This window comes from Vidua chalybeata, chromosome 4 (genome assembly GCF_026979565.1).
Source record: "Vidua chalybeata isolate OUT-0048 chromosome 4, bVidCha1 merged haplotype, whole genome shotgun sequence".
In the NCBI taxonomy this organism is placed as follows: Eukaryota; Metazoa; Chordata; class Aves; order Passeriformes; family Viduidae; genus Vidua; species Vidua chalybeata.
Genome location: NC_071533.1, coordinates 57619721 through 57635370, shown reverse-complemented (window position 1 = coordinate 57635370; position 15650 = coordinate 57619721). Strand labels below are relative to the sequence as shown.

At 38.1% G+C, this 15650-nt stretch overlaps 1 protein-coding gene across 13 annotated transcripts in view; it reads right to left on the bottom strand.

Annotated features, from left to right (window-relative positions):
- The window catches only part of LDB2 (LIM domain binding 2), a 212513-nt gene that overhangs the window by 46287 nt on the left and 150576 nt on the right, over nt 1–15650 (bottom strand). For all 13 annotated transcript variants that reach the window (XM_053940856.1, XM_053940858.1, XM_053940857.1 and 10 more), the window contains 2 exons: nt 6556–6728; nt 1338–1460 (listed from right to left, as the gene is read on the bottom strand). In XM_053940856.1, coding sequence (XP_053796831.1) covers nt 1338–1460; nt 6556–6728 — 296 coding nt within the window. The remainder of the gene's footprint in view (nt 1–1337; nt 1461–6555; nt 6729–15650) is intronic.

Genomic DNA, 15650 nt, shown 5'->3' with positions numbered 1-15650 from the left:
CATTCAAAAGACAGACCTAAGAGGTCTGGTCATGCAAGTGACCAAAGAGCTTCCTGAGGGATTGCAGTACACTTTGAGCCTTCTATTTGTTGGCTGTGAGTCCCACAAGACTAGACAGAAAAAGGCAGCAATAAAAAACATATCATTTTCTTTTTGTGGGTAAGAAACTGCAGCAGAAGGACCTCATCAAATATGTGACATTACACACAGCCTGGAGAACCCTTCTGACCTAAGTTATTTTCCCAGAATTAAATGGGAAAAAATGCAAGCATAGTCCTTCCCTGACCCTAGCCAGGAGTTTTACCTGTGGGACCAGCCTCCTCTTTAAAATGAGATAAATCTCATTACTAAAATTAATACCTGCTGGTTGCTGTCTAACCTGCTTCCACTCTGAATTTAGCATCCCCCTAAATACATAATGTCAATCATGGCCATCCTCATTGTCCCTTAATGGGATACTGTTGAAAAGTTCAGTTGATCAGTTCCCTGAAACAGCAGATAATCCTGGGACAGAAATGGTGGGGCAGGTTTTCAAAGGTGTTTTCCTCAGGCTTGTAATAGCGCTTTGAAAAAACGGTCCAGCTTAAGCTATATAAAATTCTTCACTATTAATATTTTTTTATCTGTGGATATCTAAGTAACTTGATGTCAAAATATAGGAACATCTTTGCGTCTGTGTTCTTACCCATTATAAAACCATAGTCCTGCAATTGATTTTGTATATCGAGGCGCTGCTAGTAGGAATGGGTCTATGGTGAAGAAATGAAAGTGTCAATAAAAGTATGTTCTTTGTTTCTCTACATTTTACCTTATTATATTTTGACTTTAACTTGTAGAATATTTAATGCTTTAATGTTTCATTGTGTGTGTTTTCATTCAATAACAAAAGAAAGTTGTGAAATGTGAAACAAAAAGGTCTGCATTAAAATTCTAAAGATTTCTAAGTAAATATATGGCAATTTCTTATCTTCTGTCTATGCAAGGGTAACATCAGTTTGCTTCATTTCAGACTTATCATTGTTACCTACAACAATGCTAATTCACAGACTTTGGTGTACTTCAGGTTGATAAGAAGAGATTTTGGACCCAAATCATACAGACCACCAAGTGGGATTAAAAAGAAAATTATGTGCTAAAATAGAATGAAAATGTAGCAACAGTGGCAATAATAGAACACTGAAAAACAAGGGACTGATGAAAGAACTTGTGAATAGATGTAGTTGCAGGCAAACCAAAATATTTATAGTTAACTGCCTTGGGTGTGAAATTTGCTGGAGTTCTTCATAAACCTAATCTCATCTCTTTGCATTAGGTCAAATGAATAAAGGATTACTTACATGCATGGCTAGAATGCTGCGTGGGACTAATTCTCTGTATTGTCTAATAGTAAAGTGCCATGTTTTTATTCTCATAAGGTCATCAAAAGTAAACTCCAAGATAAGACGTCCCTCTGTGCATACCTAGAATACATAAAATGCATTAAATAAATTCCCAGGAATTTTGTTTTCATTGGTATTGTATCATCAATTAAACAACATTCAAAAATATCAGAGCAGTATTCTCTTGTTCATCTCTGCTAGATTAATTGTTTTTCAACCTCTTGGGGAGAAAAAATGAATGTGGGAAAATTACTTCATAGCCCTTACCTCAGAGACAGTATCTTACAATGCTATAGATTTTATAGCATTTTACAAACATAGAATATTGTGCGCTAAATCTTATTCATTGCATCAATTCTCTTTTCCTCATGGTTTGCTACTGCTAATTAATGACTGAACCTCACAGTGGAGGTGAATGTGGTGCTGCTCTTGACGGCAAGTTGCAGAACCAGTTATTCCCAACCTGTTTTAGACTTACTATAGCTTGGCATATAAACCTTTCTCTCATGTCCAGTTGGAGTAGGCAGCGCCCTGAATGCCTGTGGCCAAACCTGGTTTGTTTTTCATCATTTTTCATAACACTTTTCATTTTTTTTTTCCGAGCATTTTCTTCTGTTGGGTTTGTTTTTTGTGGTGAGATTTTTTTTCTTTGGGGGTGGGGGGAAGGTGGTGTTTGGGATTGTTTTTCCCTCTTATCTAATTTTATTAATCCCCCCCTTCCAAGGAAAGCCAGGTGGGTGCCTGCCGTGGGGCCCTATGAGCTGTATTGCTCACAGGTTTGTGAGGAATCTTGCCTAAGAAAGGACAGAAAATATAGGAGGGATAAATGCAGCAACTGGGTAATACCTATAAATGAAAAATAAAATAAATTACTGGGCACTTCTAAACAACTTTCTACATTTTTTTTTGTGGAAAAGATACATGGTTGTGGTGTTCTTTAAGGTGAAATATACAAGCTCAGCATGGTATCTTGACTGAGGATACTGCGGAGTATTGAAAATTATGTCTCATTTGAAAAATAACTACCACTGTTGATTTCTTTTTAATTGTAGATTTAGACTTACAATCCCTGCTCATAGTAAACTTGCAAGTGCAGGGTATTGTGGAAGATATTGTGGAAACAGGGTGTAATGGCTTTCAAAAGAGAGGGTTTCTGGAACCTTAATTTAAATACAGCTAGTATTTGATTCAACCCAGATTCAGCTGAGTCTGTTGAGCCTTTTTAAAAGCTCCAACTCAGACTTGGCCAGCTCTCACTTGGTCAATGTGTGGCTTTTCTGGTTAACAGTTCACACAATGTCCTTACTATTTTTCCTCCTTATTGTTTCTGCTAAAACATATAGGTAATTTTAACAGGCATACTATATAGACAAATTCCTGTAGACATGTAAAGGAGAATCTTGCAACAGGTTCTCATCTGCCCTTTTCAACACACCTTAGTGATGCCTTCAGATATTTAATGTGCCTTACGTTTCACCTTTAATTTGCACATGCACTATAATGAAAAATCACACAGTACACATGCACACACATAAGGATTCCTAGAAGGGAAATATTTTGTATTAATGGTGCTGTGACAAGGCCAAAGATCCTGGTTACTGATCAGTTAACATGAAAATATTTCAGGTTTAAAACAATTTTTTTTGGATAATAATACCTGTGGCTTCTCAAATGTTTCTTTTGTTAAGCTCACACCGCCAAAGCTCTTAGCAGATTTTAGGCACTGGCATTAACAAATTTTAATAGAAAAACTTAAACACATTCTTCATATTACAGTGGTAAAAATTTATACATCTTATAAAGGAATTTAATTTCCTTATGTAAAGTAGAATTTTACACATCGCTTTTAATCAATAAAATTGGCACAGTTCTTATTTTAAAAGGGCTATTTTTTTTCCTGAAAGCTGCCTTTTACATAGAATCCAAAAAATCAAAAGGGTCTCCAATTAAGAAAACATTTTCTGTTGTGCTGAATTCATGTTACCGTACTGTGAGCTCTGACATTTTGTTTCTGTGGTAACCAAAATCAGCTGATTAGTTGGCATGGCAACAGAAAAGATGTAATCCCAGCAGACACACTCTAATCAATGCCCCCAGCACAGATGGTCTCCGGAGGATCAACAAGAAAGAGGCTGGCAGGCATTCAGTGTATCACGTGGTTGCTGTAGACTAGGCCAGGAAAAAACTAAAAAAGAACATTTCTCAAACTAACCAATAGCTTTTTAACCCCTTCACTGCACTTATTAATTGTAGGAATTTCAACTGCTTGTGCCTATGAAAACCAACTCCGGTCCTGTGCCTTCTTGCTCACAATCTCATTCTCCTAACACTTGACATCTTTAGAAATCTTCCCCCTTTATTAATTGCCACTTCTCAATCAAGAGCTGTTGCTTTAAAAGAAACCTAAAGCTTATACAAATCTGGGCAATGCCTGATATTATTAGTAGGGATTGGAATTGCTGATTTGTAAGGGTTTCACCAATAAAATCCAGCTGATGGCTGCACTCCTGGGAGAAGGAAGTGAGTAGCGAGCACCTGGGGCACTCACTGTTTTGGTGGTGAGGGCAATGCCCACCCCTGCCATTCCACTGGGAAACATAATCATTGATCACTATAGAAAAACAATTTGCCTACACATAAAGTGGGAGTGCCAGAGTTGGAGTAAACACAGTGAAAACAGACTTAGAGGGACTCCTAAAACTTTCATCTACCTGAAGAAAAAAGTGGAGCATCTCCCAGGTAAAAAAACATAGTGGTCTTGGCTTCCGTATTTTACATTTTATTTATCCCATTGAACTACTATAAATTCTTTATACTATTTATTTATAACTTGATAAAACAATTTTTAACTGTGTGACATTTTACAAGGACCTTTTAGCCTCTAGAGACAAGCTGGATTATACATATTCTTACTGCTAGGCATGTTCTGGCCATATTTGTTTTAAAAGAATTGGAAATGCCATTTTATATATTCATCCAATTCTGCTGTATGCGGTGAGTTGCTCTGACTAGCAAAATGTTGAAATTAATAAAACACATTTGATTCTTGATTCAAAACATAATGAAAAGTCTTTTAGTCTGTTGTACTAGAAGTTAGTGAATTTGCAGCATAGAATTTGCTTGTGAAACTGAAACAGTTTGTATTTTTGCATTAACCCCCACCTCCCCCCCCACCATGATAGTTTCACTGGGTCAAATTCAGATATGATCCAAGGAGCTACACAGCCCATTGCAGTGGTGCTTATTATGGGAGGTCTGCTTTGTTCCATCACCAATGCTGTGAGAGTAGGAATTTACCTTTGGGTACAAGATCTGTGCCCTTGGTATCTCTACTAGAAGTTAAATAAGCACAGTTGAGACAACATTCAGCTCTAAATTATTTCTGAGAGAGTTTTATTTCTTCTCCCCTATTCCACAAACTACTGTGTTTTATTTCAGATTTGCTCTTACAAAAAAGTTTTATTTTAAACACGTAGACATTAAACCCTCCTAATTTTTCTCCTAGAATCCAAATCAAGTCCCCACCTGAACTTTTCTACCAGGACACAGGTTTATATTGGAATCTGCCAGAGCAATGTGAAGGCTGAGGCTAGCTGTGCACTGCCAGGCTGCAGCAGACAGAGACCCACTGCACACAGCAGGACAGTGCCACGGGAGGCACTCCTCGCACGAGTGAGGCACGAGTGAGGCACCACTCACACGAGGTGGGCACCCAGCCCAGTCCATACTGCTCGTCCACCTTTGACTTGCTGGGTGCTAACCTCCTTTCCAAAATAACAACACTGTCATGTGCTGCCATGATGAGTAAAATAATCAAATTGAATTGAGAAAAGCTTTCTGTATTTAATGGTTAAAAAAGCCCCACACCAACCCCCTTTTATTTGCTCTTGCATTAAAGCTAACACAAAGGGAAATGACACAGTGTCATGGTTTGACACTGGCACAATGCCAGCGCCCCCATGAAAATACACATTCCCAAATAAATCAGAAATTGCTTCAGGAGCTCAGCAATGAAGCAGCTACTGTGTAACTTTGGCACATCTCCTGCAGATGGCCAAGACTCACAGCTCTTCATGAGCAGTGAGGTAGCAAAGAGGTGCCAACAGGAATATCTGGTCTCTTCTCTGTCTATCTGTGTCTGTGTAAGCCAGAGGGGCTGGATGGGCTCATGTGTCCTGGCTCACCAGCGCACCACACACCAGGAACTTCTCTTCCTGCTGAGCCCCACCCAGGGGAGATGGCAGAGCAGGACCTGCAAAGGGATGGGACTTGCATGCATGCTAAAACAGCATAAGCCATGTAACCCTGGTCATGATGCTGTCAATAGCCAGCGACGTAAAATTAAAACCTCCACGGTCCTGTAATTCAAGGGCAACACAGATTAGCTACCTTCTCCTGCTGCTCCTTCTCCCTTTGTTCTTTTCTTTATGAAAAAGTTAAAGATGAACAGGTACAAGATGGAAAATAAGTATTTCCTGTTATCATTATTTATTGTTAATGAATTATTCACTTCGAAACAAGTTTACTGATTTTTTTTAATATAAGAAAAATTTTGTTATAATTTTTGTTTTTCACCTTTTTTTATATACCTATATGGCACCCATTTTAATTACAGGACTGGATGTGCCCTATGCATGAAGATAATTCACTATCAATTACAAATATTGAATATTCACTAACTGTTTGATCCAGAGCATGCTTCAATCAATTGAATCCTTCAATTTACTTCATTGTGTTTGTCTAGCATCCTACTGTATTAAATCAGTATTTTCCTAGAGATTTATAGTCCTTGACTAGGTAAGTATCAAATGTAATGCATACCATCCCAAATGGTAAGTACCAGCAATGTGAAATCTCATTGTTGCTTTAAAATCAAACCCAGGGAAAAGGAGATGGGCAGGCTGAATTCAATACACATAAAATGGATAGTTCTGGCAACCTGGCATTATGTGCTTCTCTTGCAATCTTTCTGGGAGAATTACAGGAGATACCCACAGAATCTTCCAGTCACATAATGAATATAGAAAACAGTAATTAAATGGCTCCAAGGGTTTTCAGTATTAGAAATAATCTCAGTCTACCAGAAAAATTCAACAGCCAATATTCTTCACCCTTATACACACTGAAAAAGAAAACCAAAAACCAGCAACATGCTTTATTGAGTCTTTCCTGTTACCTTGGTAAACATGGGTTTTCCATGCTGAGTGACCATGGTGCATTGATCACAGTCCACTGTGATGGATGAGTTGTGGTATGACTCTTTTGAGTGCTTGAGAATGTAATACAGGTCTGTTACACCTCCTTCAAAGACAGTGCTAAAATAACGAGGAATGAGGGTTCTTCCAATTGCTGTGAGGAAAATACAAAGCAGAATTCAGCAAATGCTCTAGATTATAAAATTTCAAGCCATTTGCTAACAGCACGTGAATAATTTTAAGTGCAATGAAATCAAACTTTCATTTAATGAATATAATACGTGTTCTCTCTCTTTTGTAGATTCCAAGTTGTGTCTGTTCCCACTAAAATCAATGAAAATGGCTGACTCCATTCAGAGGGATTGGGCTCATCATATTTAATCTTTTTACATTGATGGCAAGTTAGAGTCACTCTTGAAACCATCTGCAAGGCTTTTTTGTCCCAAAGTAATTATTACACAAAAACCCACATGATGTCAATTACTACTGAAGGCTGAATATTACCCATAAGTGTATAAATACAAGTGATGAGTATTGACAGAAATATACTTCTACATCCAAAAAAAAAGCAAAGCACTTTTATATAAGGGGGTTGTGTACACATATAGATTTCTTTGTGTGTGTGGGCACGTGTATATTTATATATACCCACCCATACATGTGCACACACACATATGCACATGCACTCTTGATTCAACAGGAGGGCCGCTACTGAGAATCAGAGTACTGGGGATTGAAGGAGGACCTGAGAATGCAAAACCAGGATGTTATACAATATATGACCACCCACAGATCTATCTGAGATCTCTCAGACCAGCGTTTATGCCATAGGCTCGAAAGTCTGAACAGACACCTGAACTCCCTTACATGCACCCTTACTTAAACCCTAAACTGTGGACTGAAGGTACGCAATTCAGAATTATTTAGTCAGGCAAAACTCACTGAAATAGTACTGTCAGGTAAGTTTTACAAGGTCTAATTCTGAAAATGTAGTGAAAGTGAGTGTGCTTCAGATGTACAAAGTAGCAGCAGCACCGACATCAAAGGCAATTATCTCACATGCAACTGATGCTTTCCATTTCCTTCTTTACAGATAAATTTGAATGTAACCGCAAGACTGGTATAAGAGAACATTTCAGTTTATAATAGATGGATACTTCCATACCAGATGACTCATTGCTTTGCAGGCATTAATCAATCCACAGTAATTTTGAGTGGTGGATAAATAAAAATTGCCTTCATTTTACAGGGAAAAACTAAGCAATCTAAATGGTCTCTTGGAAGAATGAGGTAGAAAAGTCACCATCCACAGGCAAGATTAGAGTTTATTAGTTCCTAATTCTAATTTTTCTATTAGGACTATGTGGTGACTCATGCCTCTCTCATTTGCTGTATACTTTTGAGAGTGATTTCTAAAAAAACTATTTTCATAGAAATTTTGCCAGCATATGAACAAAGGCTCCTGAACCTAAAAGTGCATTTGCAAATGGGTGTTGCAAATTAAAAAATAGGGAATTTTCAAAGTAGTTCTGTGAACACTGTTTTTGTTCTGTGCATTGCAATATGAAATATTGTATCTACAGTCATAATGTCTATTGTGTAATGAAAATATGCAAATAGAGAAAACTAGGACTTGTAAAGTTTTTGCTGTAATATCACATATCAATATATTTTAATGTACAAAAATATACCACACTCTCTGGAAGTGGCTGACAATTCAGTGGATACATTGAAAGACTGTTGTACAACTGTAGATTCTAAAAAGCCCCACCCAGTAACCTTGCATATAATAATTTTAACAGTCTTTTAATTTAATTTAGAAAAACTGAAGTCCAGTGTATTATCATAAGATTTAATTCATGATTTAACTCAAATTTCTTCATGTTGGTGTGGTATATAGTAAAAAGTGAAATTTACCCATCAAGTTAATTTCTTGCTCCCCTAAGGCTAATTAGTGCAAATTAAATTTCCTGCTAATCATCTTAAGCAGCAAATGGGTGATATGAAAATCCAGCATTCCTACTGATTGTGATAAACCTCTATTCATGTGACTTATACACTGCATAAATATCTTGAAACTATTTAACTGCAGTTTATAGACTGTTCCCAAAATAGCATGGTCATGTGGTGTTGCTTTTTGCCCTGTATTTACAGCTACAATGCATTAAACAAGGCTAGAAATACATTAAATAATTTTTTCTTATTAATAGTAAGCATTTTTAATAAAAGTTATTTCCTGGTAAGTGTTATCTATGCTTGCCTCAGGGATATGCTACCGTTAAGAACAAAGTGGGGGACCAAAAGGATGAAGAAGAATAGAGGTGCACACAAGGATGTGCTCCATGGAACCTCATTTCCCATGACAGATGCATGTGCAGACCCTGTCAGTCTGCAGGACTGAAAATAACTGATGCAGATATCCAGCATAAATGTTTACAGCTAAATATTCAGCTCCAGAAGAAACAGTAAAGGAAACCTGTGTTAATGAGCAGACCTCTCCTCAGCTTTGCCATGATAGACTGAAGCATGTTCAAGGTTTTGGTTCTCTTCCTGAAGCACTCAATGGCTTAAAACAATCATTTAATTTCTAGATAAACATGAAACTCTACAGCAGTAACAAGGGGTTTTGTGCAGGAGATGGAATTTCCCAGAATAACAAAAGGCTGTGGAATAACTCTTATGAGGCCTAGAGATCATGCCAAACTTTGTGCACTTTTTAGCACAAAGGACTATTCCTTGAAGTTTTCTCTTCCAAGACATAATTGTGTAGATGAGTATACAAGCACATATATGTGTGTGCTCCCTGCTCTGCTGCATGCATACATACAATCCTTTCCTGAGAAAAAGAATGGGAACATGGCAATGGTGCTTTTCTTTCCCTATCTGCAGTAGATGGATGCACTTACACATGGATGTACACACTCCACCTGTGCCTGCCACTCTACAGGTCAACAAGATTTCAGCAACACCACATATCTTCTGCTAGAGATAGCAGGATGTCACCCTGTTCTTGTAGAAGTATTAAAGTTCTTTTAAAAGTTTTCTCTACCTTCTGATGTTTACTAGAAACTAGAGTTTCTCACACACTGTTCATGTAAATAATGATTGTTTTACATTCTTCTTTATAGAAAGAGAAAATTGATAGACTATAAGACTATTAGACTAACCAGTGTGGTTGGAGAGGTAGCAATTTCACCCTCTAATCCACTATACTTTTAAAATTCTATATATTACAAAGTCAAAAATAAAACTTCCTCTTTTCCTCTTTTACATCTTGTGTGAGTTATTTTGTGTCATAGTACAACAGCAGGATACTTTCTGGGAGGATCCCAAACAATGAAGGCAGAATTACTTGTGGCTACTTTAGGATGTGGTCCAGCCATCCTTATGCCAGTGAAATGAGCTCACCCCCTGCAGAGCACAGAGCAAGCTGTATGCCAGCCTGGCCTCGGGTTTGCAATTCCCTAGTGCCAGTCACAGCAATAATGGAAAGTATAGTCTATAGCACATCCAATTGCTGAATGAAGCTTTATGTGCTTTATTGGAATTCCTTCATATTTTAGATCTTGGCTTTTAGTCCACAGAATACATGTTCAAGAATATGTGTCTGTGCATGGTTTTGTAGGGCTCCTCCCTACCACACCACTCTTCCCTAAAAGAGCATCACATGGAGGTTTTAGAGCTAGCATACAGATCTTAGCCACAGGAGTTCTGAGCTGAGCATTTGCAGAAGCAGTTTGAATATGGAGAAGTTCTTGTAATTTCCTTTCTTAATGTCAGGGCTTTATTCTTTCTCCAGTCTTTTTCCTTACCCACCCCCATGGTCCAGTTGTCTGTTTTCTCAGCTTATGGTTGATTGCTCATCTTCCAAGCTCACTGTTCAACTCCCAGTATCTCCTTGTCTTCTCCTCCTCCTCAAATGATGCCTCTTTTTCTTTGGCTCAAGATAACTCAATTACCTACCCTAAATCTTCATGATTTTTTTTATTTTTCTTAATTAAGAAGGCCCAGTTATTTAGTCTCAGTTTCCTCATTTTTCACCACACTGCCTAAAATGCCAACTTCACACACACTTTTTTAGTGCCTTTTTCACCCAGCCAGGCTTCCACAGCTGCTTTTCCCAGCCTCCCTGCCTTAGCAGCCTGAGCACTCCTGGATCTTGATTTTGTGGGTTAGCCCCGACAAATTATCTCTCTGCACTTTTTCCCACTCTTTCTCCTTGTAACTGCAGATTCTTTCTCCAAATCAATCCCATCTTTCCTTGCTTCCTTCAGCTTCTGATCAGCCAGAAACCAGTCAAGAGGACCTCTTTCCTATGTGTACCCTCACCCAGCCAAACATATCCCCATTCCCTGTATTTTTTTCATTGACTTCCAACTCTCTCTTACTCAATAATCCTCCATCTTCTCCTTTCATCTCCTAGTTACTATTTCTCTCTTCTCTATCATATCAATGGCATCTGGTCCTGATTTTTACCCTCCTTTTTCTCCCCCTCCTCTTCCCTTTTCTTTCCCCTACATTCAGGACAAGTTCCTACCTCCTTAAGGCCACCTGGATCCCAGGCACAGCTGCTGGCAGTGTAGAAGAAAGGGTTTCCTGCTCTTGCATGCACCACTGGCTGAGCCTGCCCTGTGGGTTTTGTAATGGAAATGACCATGATTCCACATAGCCCTGACCTGCAAAATATCTGGTTACTCTATGTAGTTGGCATGTGGATGTCCCACTGAGCTATGTTCCTGGGAAGGGAGACCTTGGAAATTGTAGCTGTCAAACTCTAGTGAAGCCTGCACTGGATACCTGAGAATGGGTACCTTTCTTTTCCCCAAAATATTTAGAAATCTGCTAAATTCAGTCGTATTTTCACAAAGAGGACAAAGGGATAGGTGAGCAACCCTACTCCAAAGCATAGAGATTTTTAAATTTTTAAAAAACAAACTTGCAATACTTTCATGACATGGAAAAAATTACCTTCATCTATACAAATAATAACAGGCTTTTATGTCTCATTACCCAGAAAAGACCATTTAATAGTGTGAAATGTGACAACCTACACTGCAAGATACTGTATATACTAAAAGGAAAAATCACCTGCTCCTCAGCATTCAGGCATTAATTCCAGATCACTGGAATGCTGCTTTAAATTATCATTTTGTCCTGGGCAGTATTCCTCCCTAGCTGAAGGAGGATTTCTTATGGGAAGTGGGCACTGCCACTTAATCTTTGCTTGATTTTGCTAGCAATTGCCCAGATATCAAAGCAAAGTGACAAAGATCAGCTGGATTTAGCAACAATAAATAGTTTTTTATATGAAAATGTCAATAAGAAAGGCATATCAGAAATGAATATTTTGCGCAAAAAAATAATTCTGTCATCCACTGGCATGATGTAACATTAGGTTCTGTTGTAGTGTGACAGCTTGGCTAAATGTGATTCCATATAACTTTTCCATGCATCAGAGACAAAGAAGCAATTTTAGAATTGAAGTAAGATAGATTTATGACACCCCCCCAAAAATAAGAGTGGTCCAGAAATCAATTAATTCAATCTATGAACACAGGCGAGAAGCTTTATAGGTCAGTAACAGTTATATTATATATAATTCCTCAAGTATCACACATGGGGAATTCTAAAGAATAGAATGAAACCATCTGACATATTAAATGGCCCAAGGCCTGCCTCTCAAGGAGGGATGCACTGAGGTCACACTCCTGTTTTTTGGCCTGGGAATGGAATGATGATGATTAGGATGTCCCTCTCTCACCCTGTTCCTTTAGTTTATTTTCCCTTTTAGATATGTTTACCTGAGCATAAAACAGTTTTGTTAGGAATATGTTTAACGCTAGAATTATTATTCCATTCCAAACTGAGCCAAAAAGTCCAATGATCTCTAGATGGGATTGCCCATAACTTGTGAAGTTCAGGGTTTTTCCAAGTCTCAGATGAGCTATGGGTAGAAAGCCAGCTGAAAAAATAGTTTACAGTATAATTTTGGTACCATCACACAGTGTGGTGGTGATGGTACTGTTGAATGGTTGGGGGGTTTTTCCCAAGGAAGATTTGAGTAAATTAGAAAGTAAACATGTTTTTCTAGTTCACAGGAAAGTGGTATTATTTGTGGGATAGGAAGAGTAGACACTTCCTCCCTTTGTGTGACAAAGATAGGCTGTCAAAATCTCAGTGCCCCCTCTACAGAATGAAGGGTCACGGCCTCTTTACAGAAGCAGGGCTTGATAGCAAACCCCTCCCTGCTCACTGAACTGCTCATGTGTTGCATTTACAGTAGAAGCTCTCAGGATCAGACATTTGGACTTAGCATATATACCATGTAAAATAACTGCCAAGTTGGTGGAGCAAAGAACAATGGAAGTGTTAATCAGTGAAACAAAAATATTGGTTTTATTGCTTTCAGGCTGTTTTTTTGCAGCTTGAATCCTGTCAAACCCTCTGTCTTTAATTAAAGCCAGGTTATAAAATAAGTAATAAAACCGAAACAAAAACCCCCAAAAATATAAAAGATAAAAAGCCCTTAAAAGTTCCACAGAATCAGCAACAGAATGAAAAAAAACACCCTCTGCCTATAGCTCAAATGAGCTCTGGAAGCTCTGGTGCAGCCTGCAGCTGATTATCTCATCAACATGCTATAGATGGGTTTGTGGAACTCTGCTGGTTGGGGCTGTGGGTTTTTTTTTGGCTCCCAACACAAAATGTTGAGCTGTCCCATAAAGCTCTAGGCAGACTATGAGAGTCTCTTGCTTGAGAGATTATCACAGCTGGATCTCAGTAATTAAATGGAGATGTAACTAACTCTCCTCAGCCAGATGTAGGGACTGTGGAAGCCAGGAGACAACAGCCCATTGATTGCAAATGAACCTTTCTGGGCACTGCAAGAGAGAGCATAAGCTTTCTGTTAATTGTTAATTGACATCTGTGGGCACAGCTAACTAACATCTGCCTGGGCCAGGGCTTGGCATGTTCATTTACATATATTTCTGTAACTGAAGTAAACAAACCTCTACACACAGAGCAAAACTTCATGGAGTTACATAGTGATATCACTGCTGTTGCTCTGCCTACACTTCTGTCTGCCCAAAATTGTCCCAGTGAAAGAGCATATCAGCTGTGTTCTCTTCTAGACACAGTCCATCTGGCTGGGATAGGCAGGGAGGGATCCCTCTCTGAAGCTGGACAACAGCAAATCTCCAGCTCTGGAAGAGCTGCAAGGCAGGATGTTCATGGGACTGCTCCTCTACCTCTGGAACACCTTATCTGCTGAGTGGATTCAGACCCAAACAACACAAATCTGTCAATTCCTAGGAAAAGCTACTGTCAGCTTTGATAGTGTGGCACGGAAGGCAGTGAAAAGGCAGTCTAATAAGTCCAAATTCTGTCTCAGAGACATGTGGGCCATGTTGATTAAACCACCCACATGTATCCAAGGCAGAATCTGGCACACACAGACCTGTCCTTTTTTAATCCCTATCTAGTGTGTAAGATTAGGCTTCTATAATGTAGATTACTTTAAGAATAAAAATTAAAATATATGATTAATTTCCACTAATAGAAATTTCTGGTTATTTATACTAATTAAATATTAAGTAAAAGTATGATATAAAATCTATACAATAGCAATAATGATAATACTATATTAAAGTACAATAGTGTATTTTTAATACTATTATACTAGTATTATGCTACATTGTATTTGCATATTCCGAAAACATCTGCATAATCTACACACATTATAAATTTTAAACACCATGAAATTTGGAAGAGAGTGGAAATAGTACCTCCATATTGCAAAAGCACTTCTTTTGAGGAGTAAAATTAGCATATTGCATGTATATTCTTCCCATGTACTTAAAATTATGTTTTTATTTTTAATTATCTACACAGCACTTTCTGGATATTGTGGAAATCTAATGTTTCTAACCAATTTGCCTTTGTTCTCAATTTTGTGTCAAAATTACAAAGTGGGATGTATAACATGGATTCAGTACTGTTACTGAATGAATTGAATCCTTCCCACAACCAGAACCCACTGGTTTTGTTTAGATCCATTTCACTTTCATGGTATCTATCTGCAGTATCTTATTTATTTTATATCAACAACATTGCCTACAGTTAAAGGCTATAACCTAAAATATTAATGCTTATAAAGTTGCAAATGTATAGATTTTTTTCTTTCCAATTCCTTCTAGCCTGTGTAATTCAATCATTGTGTTAGATCTGACTGTGCCTTTTCTCCAGTATTTTCTAACAACATTTTACCCTGGTGAGGATTTGCGTGTAAAATTTGATTCGCTTGACAGTGTATTTCCTTTTCTTGAAAGAGTGTAACCAGTATTTCAATCCTCTAAAACACACTTGAGTCAAGAGCAAGTAACAGAAACTATGACTATGAGACCTCAGCTTTACTCCCTGCACCTTATGACCCTTATTCTCAACAGACGCATAATCTGCAACTCAGTCTTAAATCCTTCATTCCTCTGGAGACAATATTTCACTATAATTCATTTTGGTAAAAACATGGAGAAAAGAACTATAAAATCCCCTATATGTCTCAGCACAAAGCTAAATGGAATGAAAATAATTTTTAATTAAGGTTCAGCCAGCCTAAAACAAAATCGCCTCCCAACCTTGTTTTTTATTACACTGGTAGCTGACCACCAGTCTTTAAACAACTGCTCAGTGCAGAATTCATTCATCAGATCTCGAGTATTTCAGCCTCAGGCTAAGAGAATCTAGACCAGGGAATGTAGAGAGCAAGCAGCAGAGTTCAAGACCCCTTTCACAGGATAGCACCTGGACTTGGAGAGGACCTCTGGAAATCATCCCACCCTCCACTCAGAGAAGGGGCATTTGCAGTGGCTTGGCTAGGGCTGTGTCCAATTTGGTTTTGAGTACCTCCAGAGATGAAGCCTTTACAACCTCTCTGGGTAACTTGTGCAAGTGTTTGTTGCCTTTTAAAGAAAACAGTTTTTGTTGTGTTTAAATGGAATTTTCTGTGTTGCACTTTGTGCTCACTGCCTCTTGCATTACACTCCACAATACTGAAAAGTCTGATTCTATATTCTTT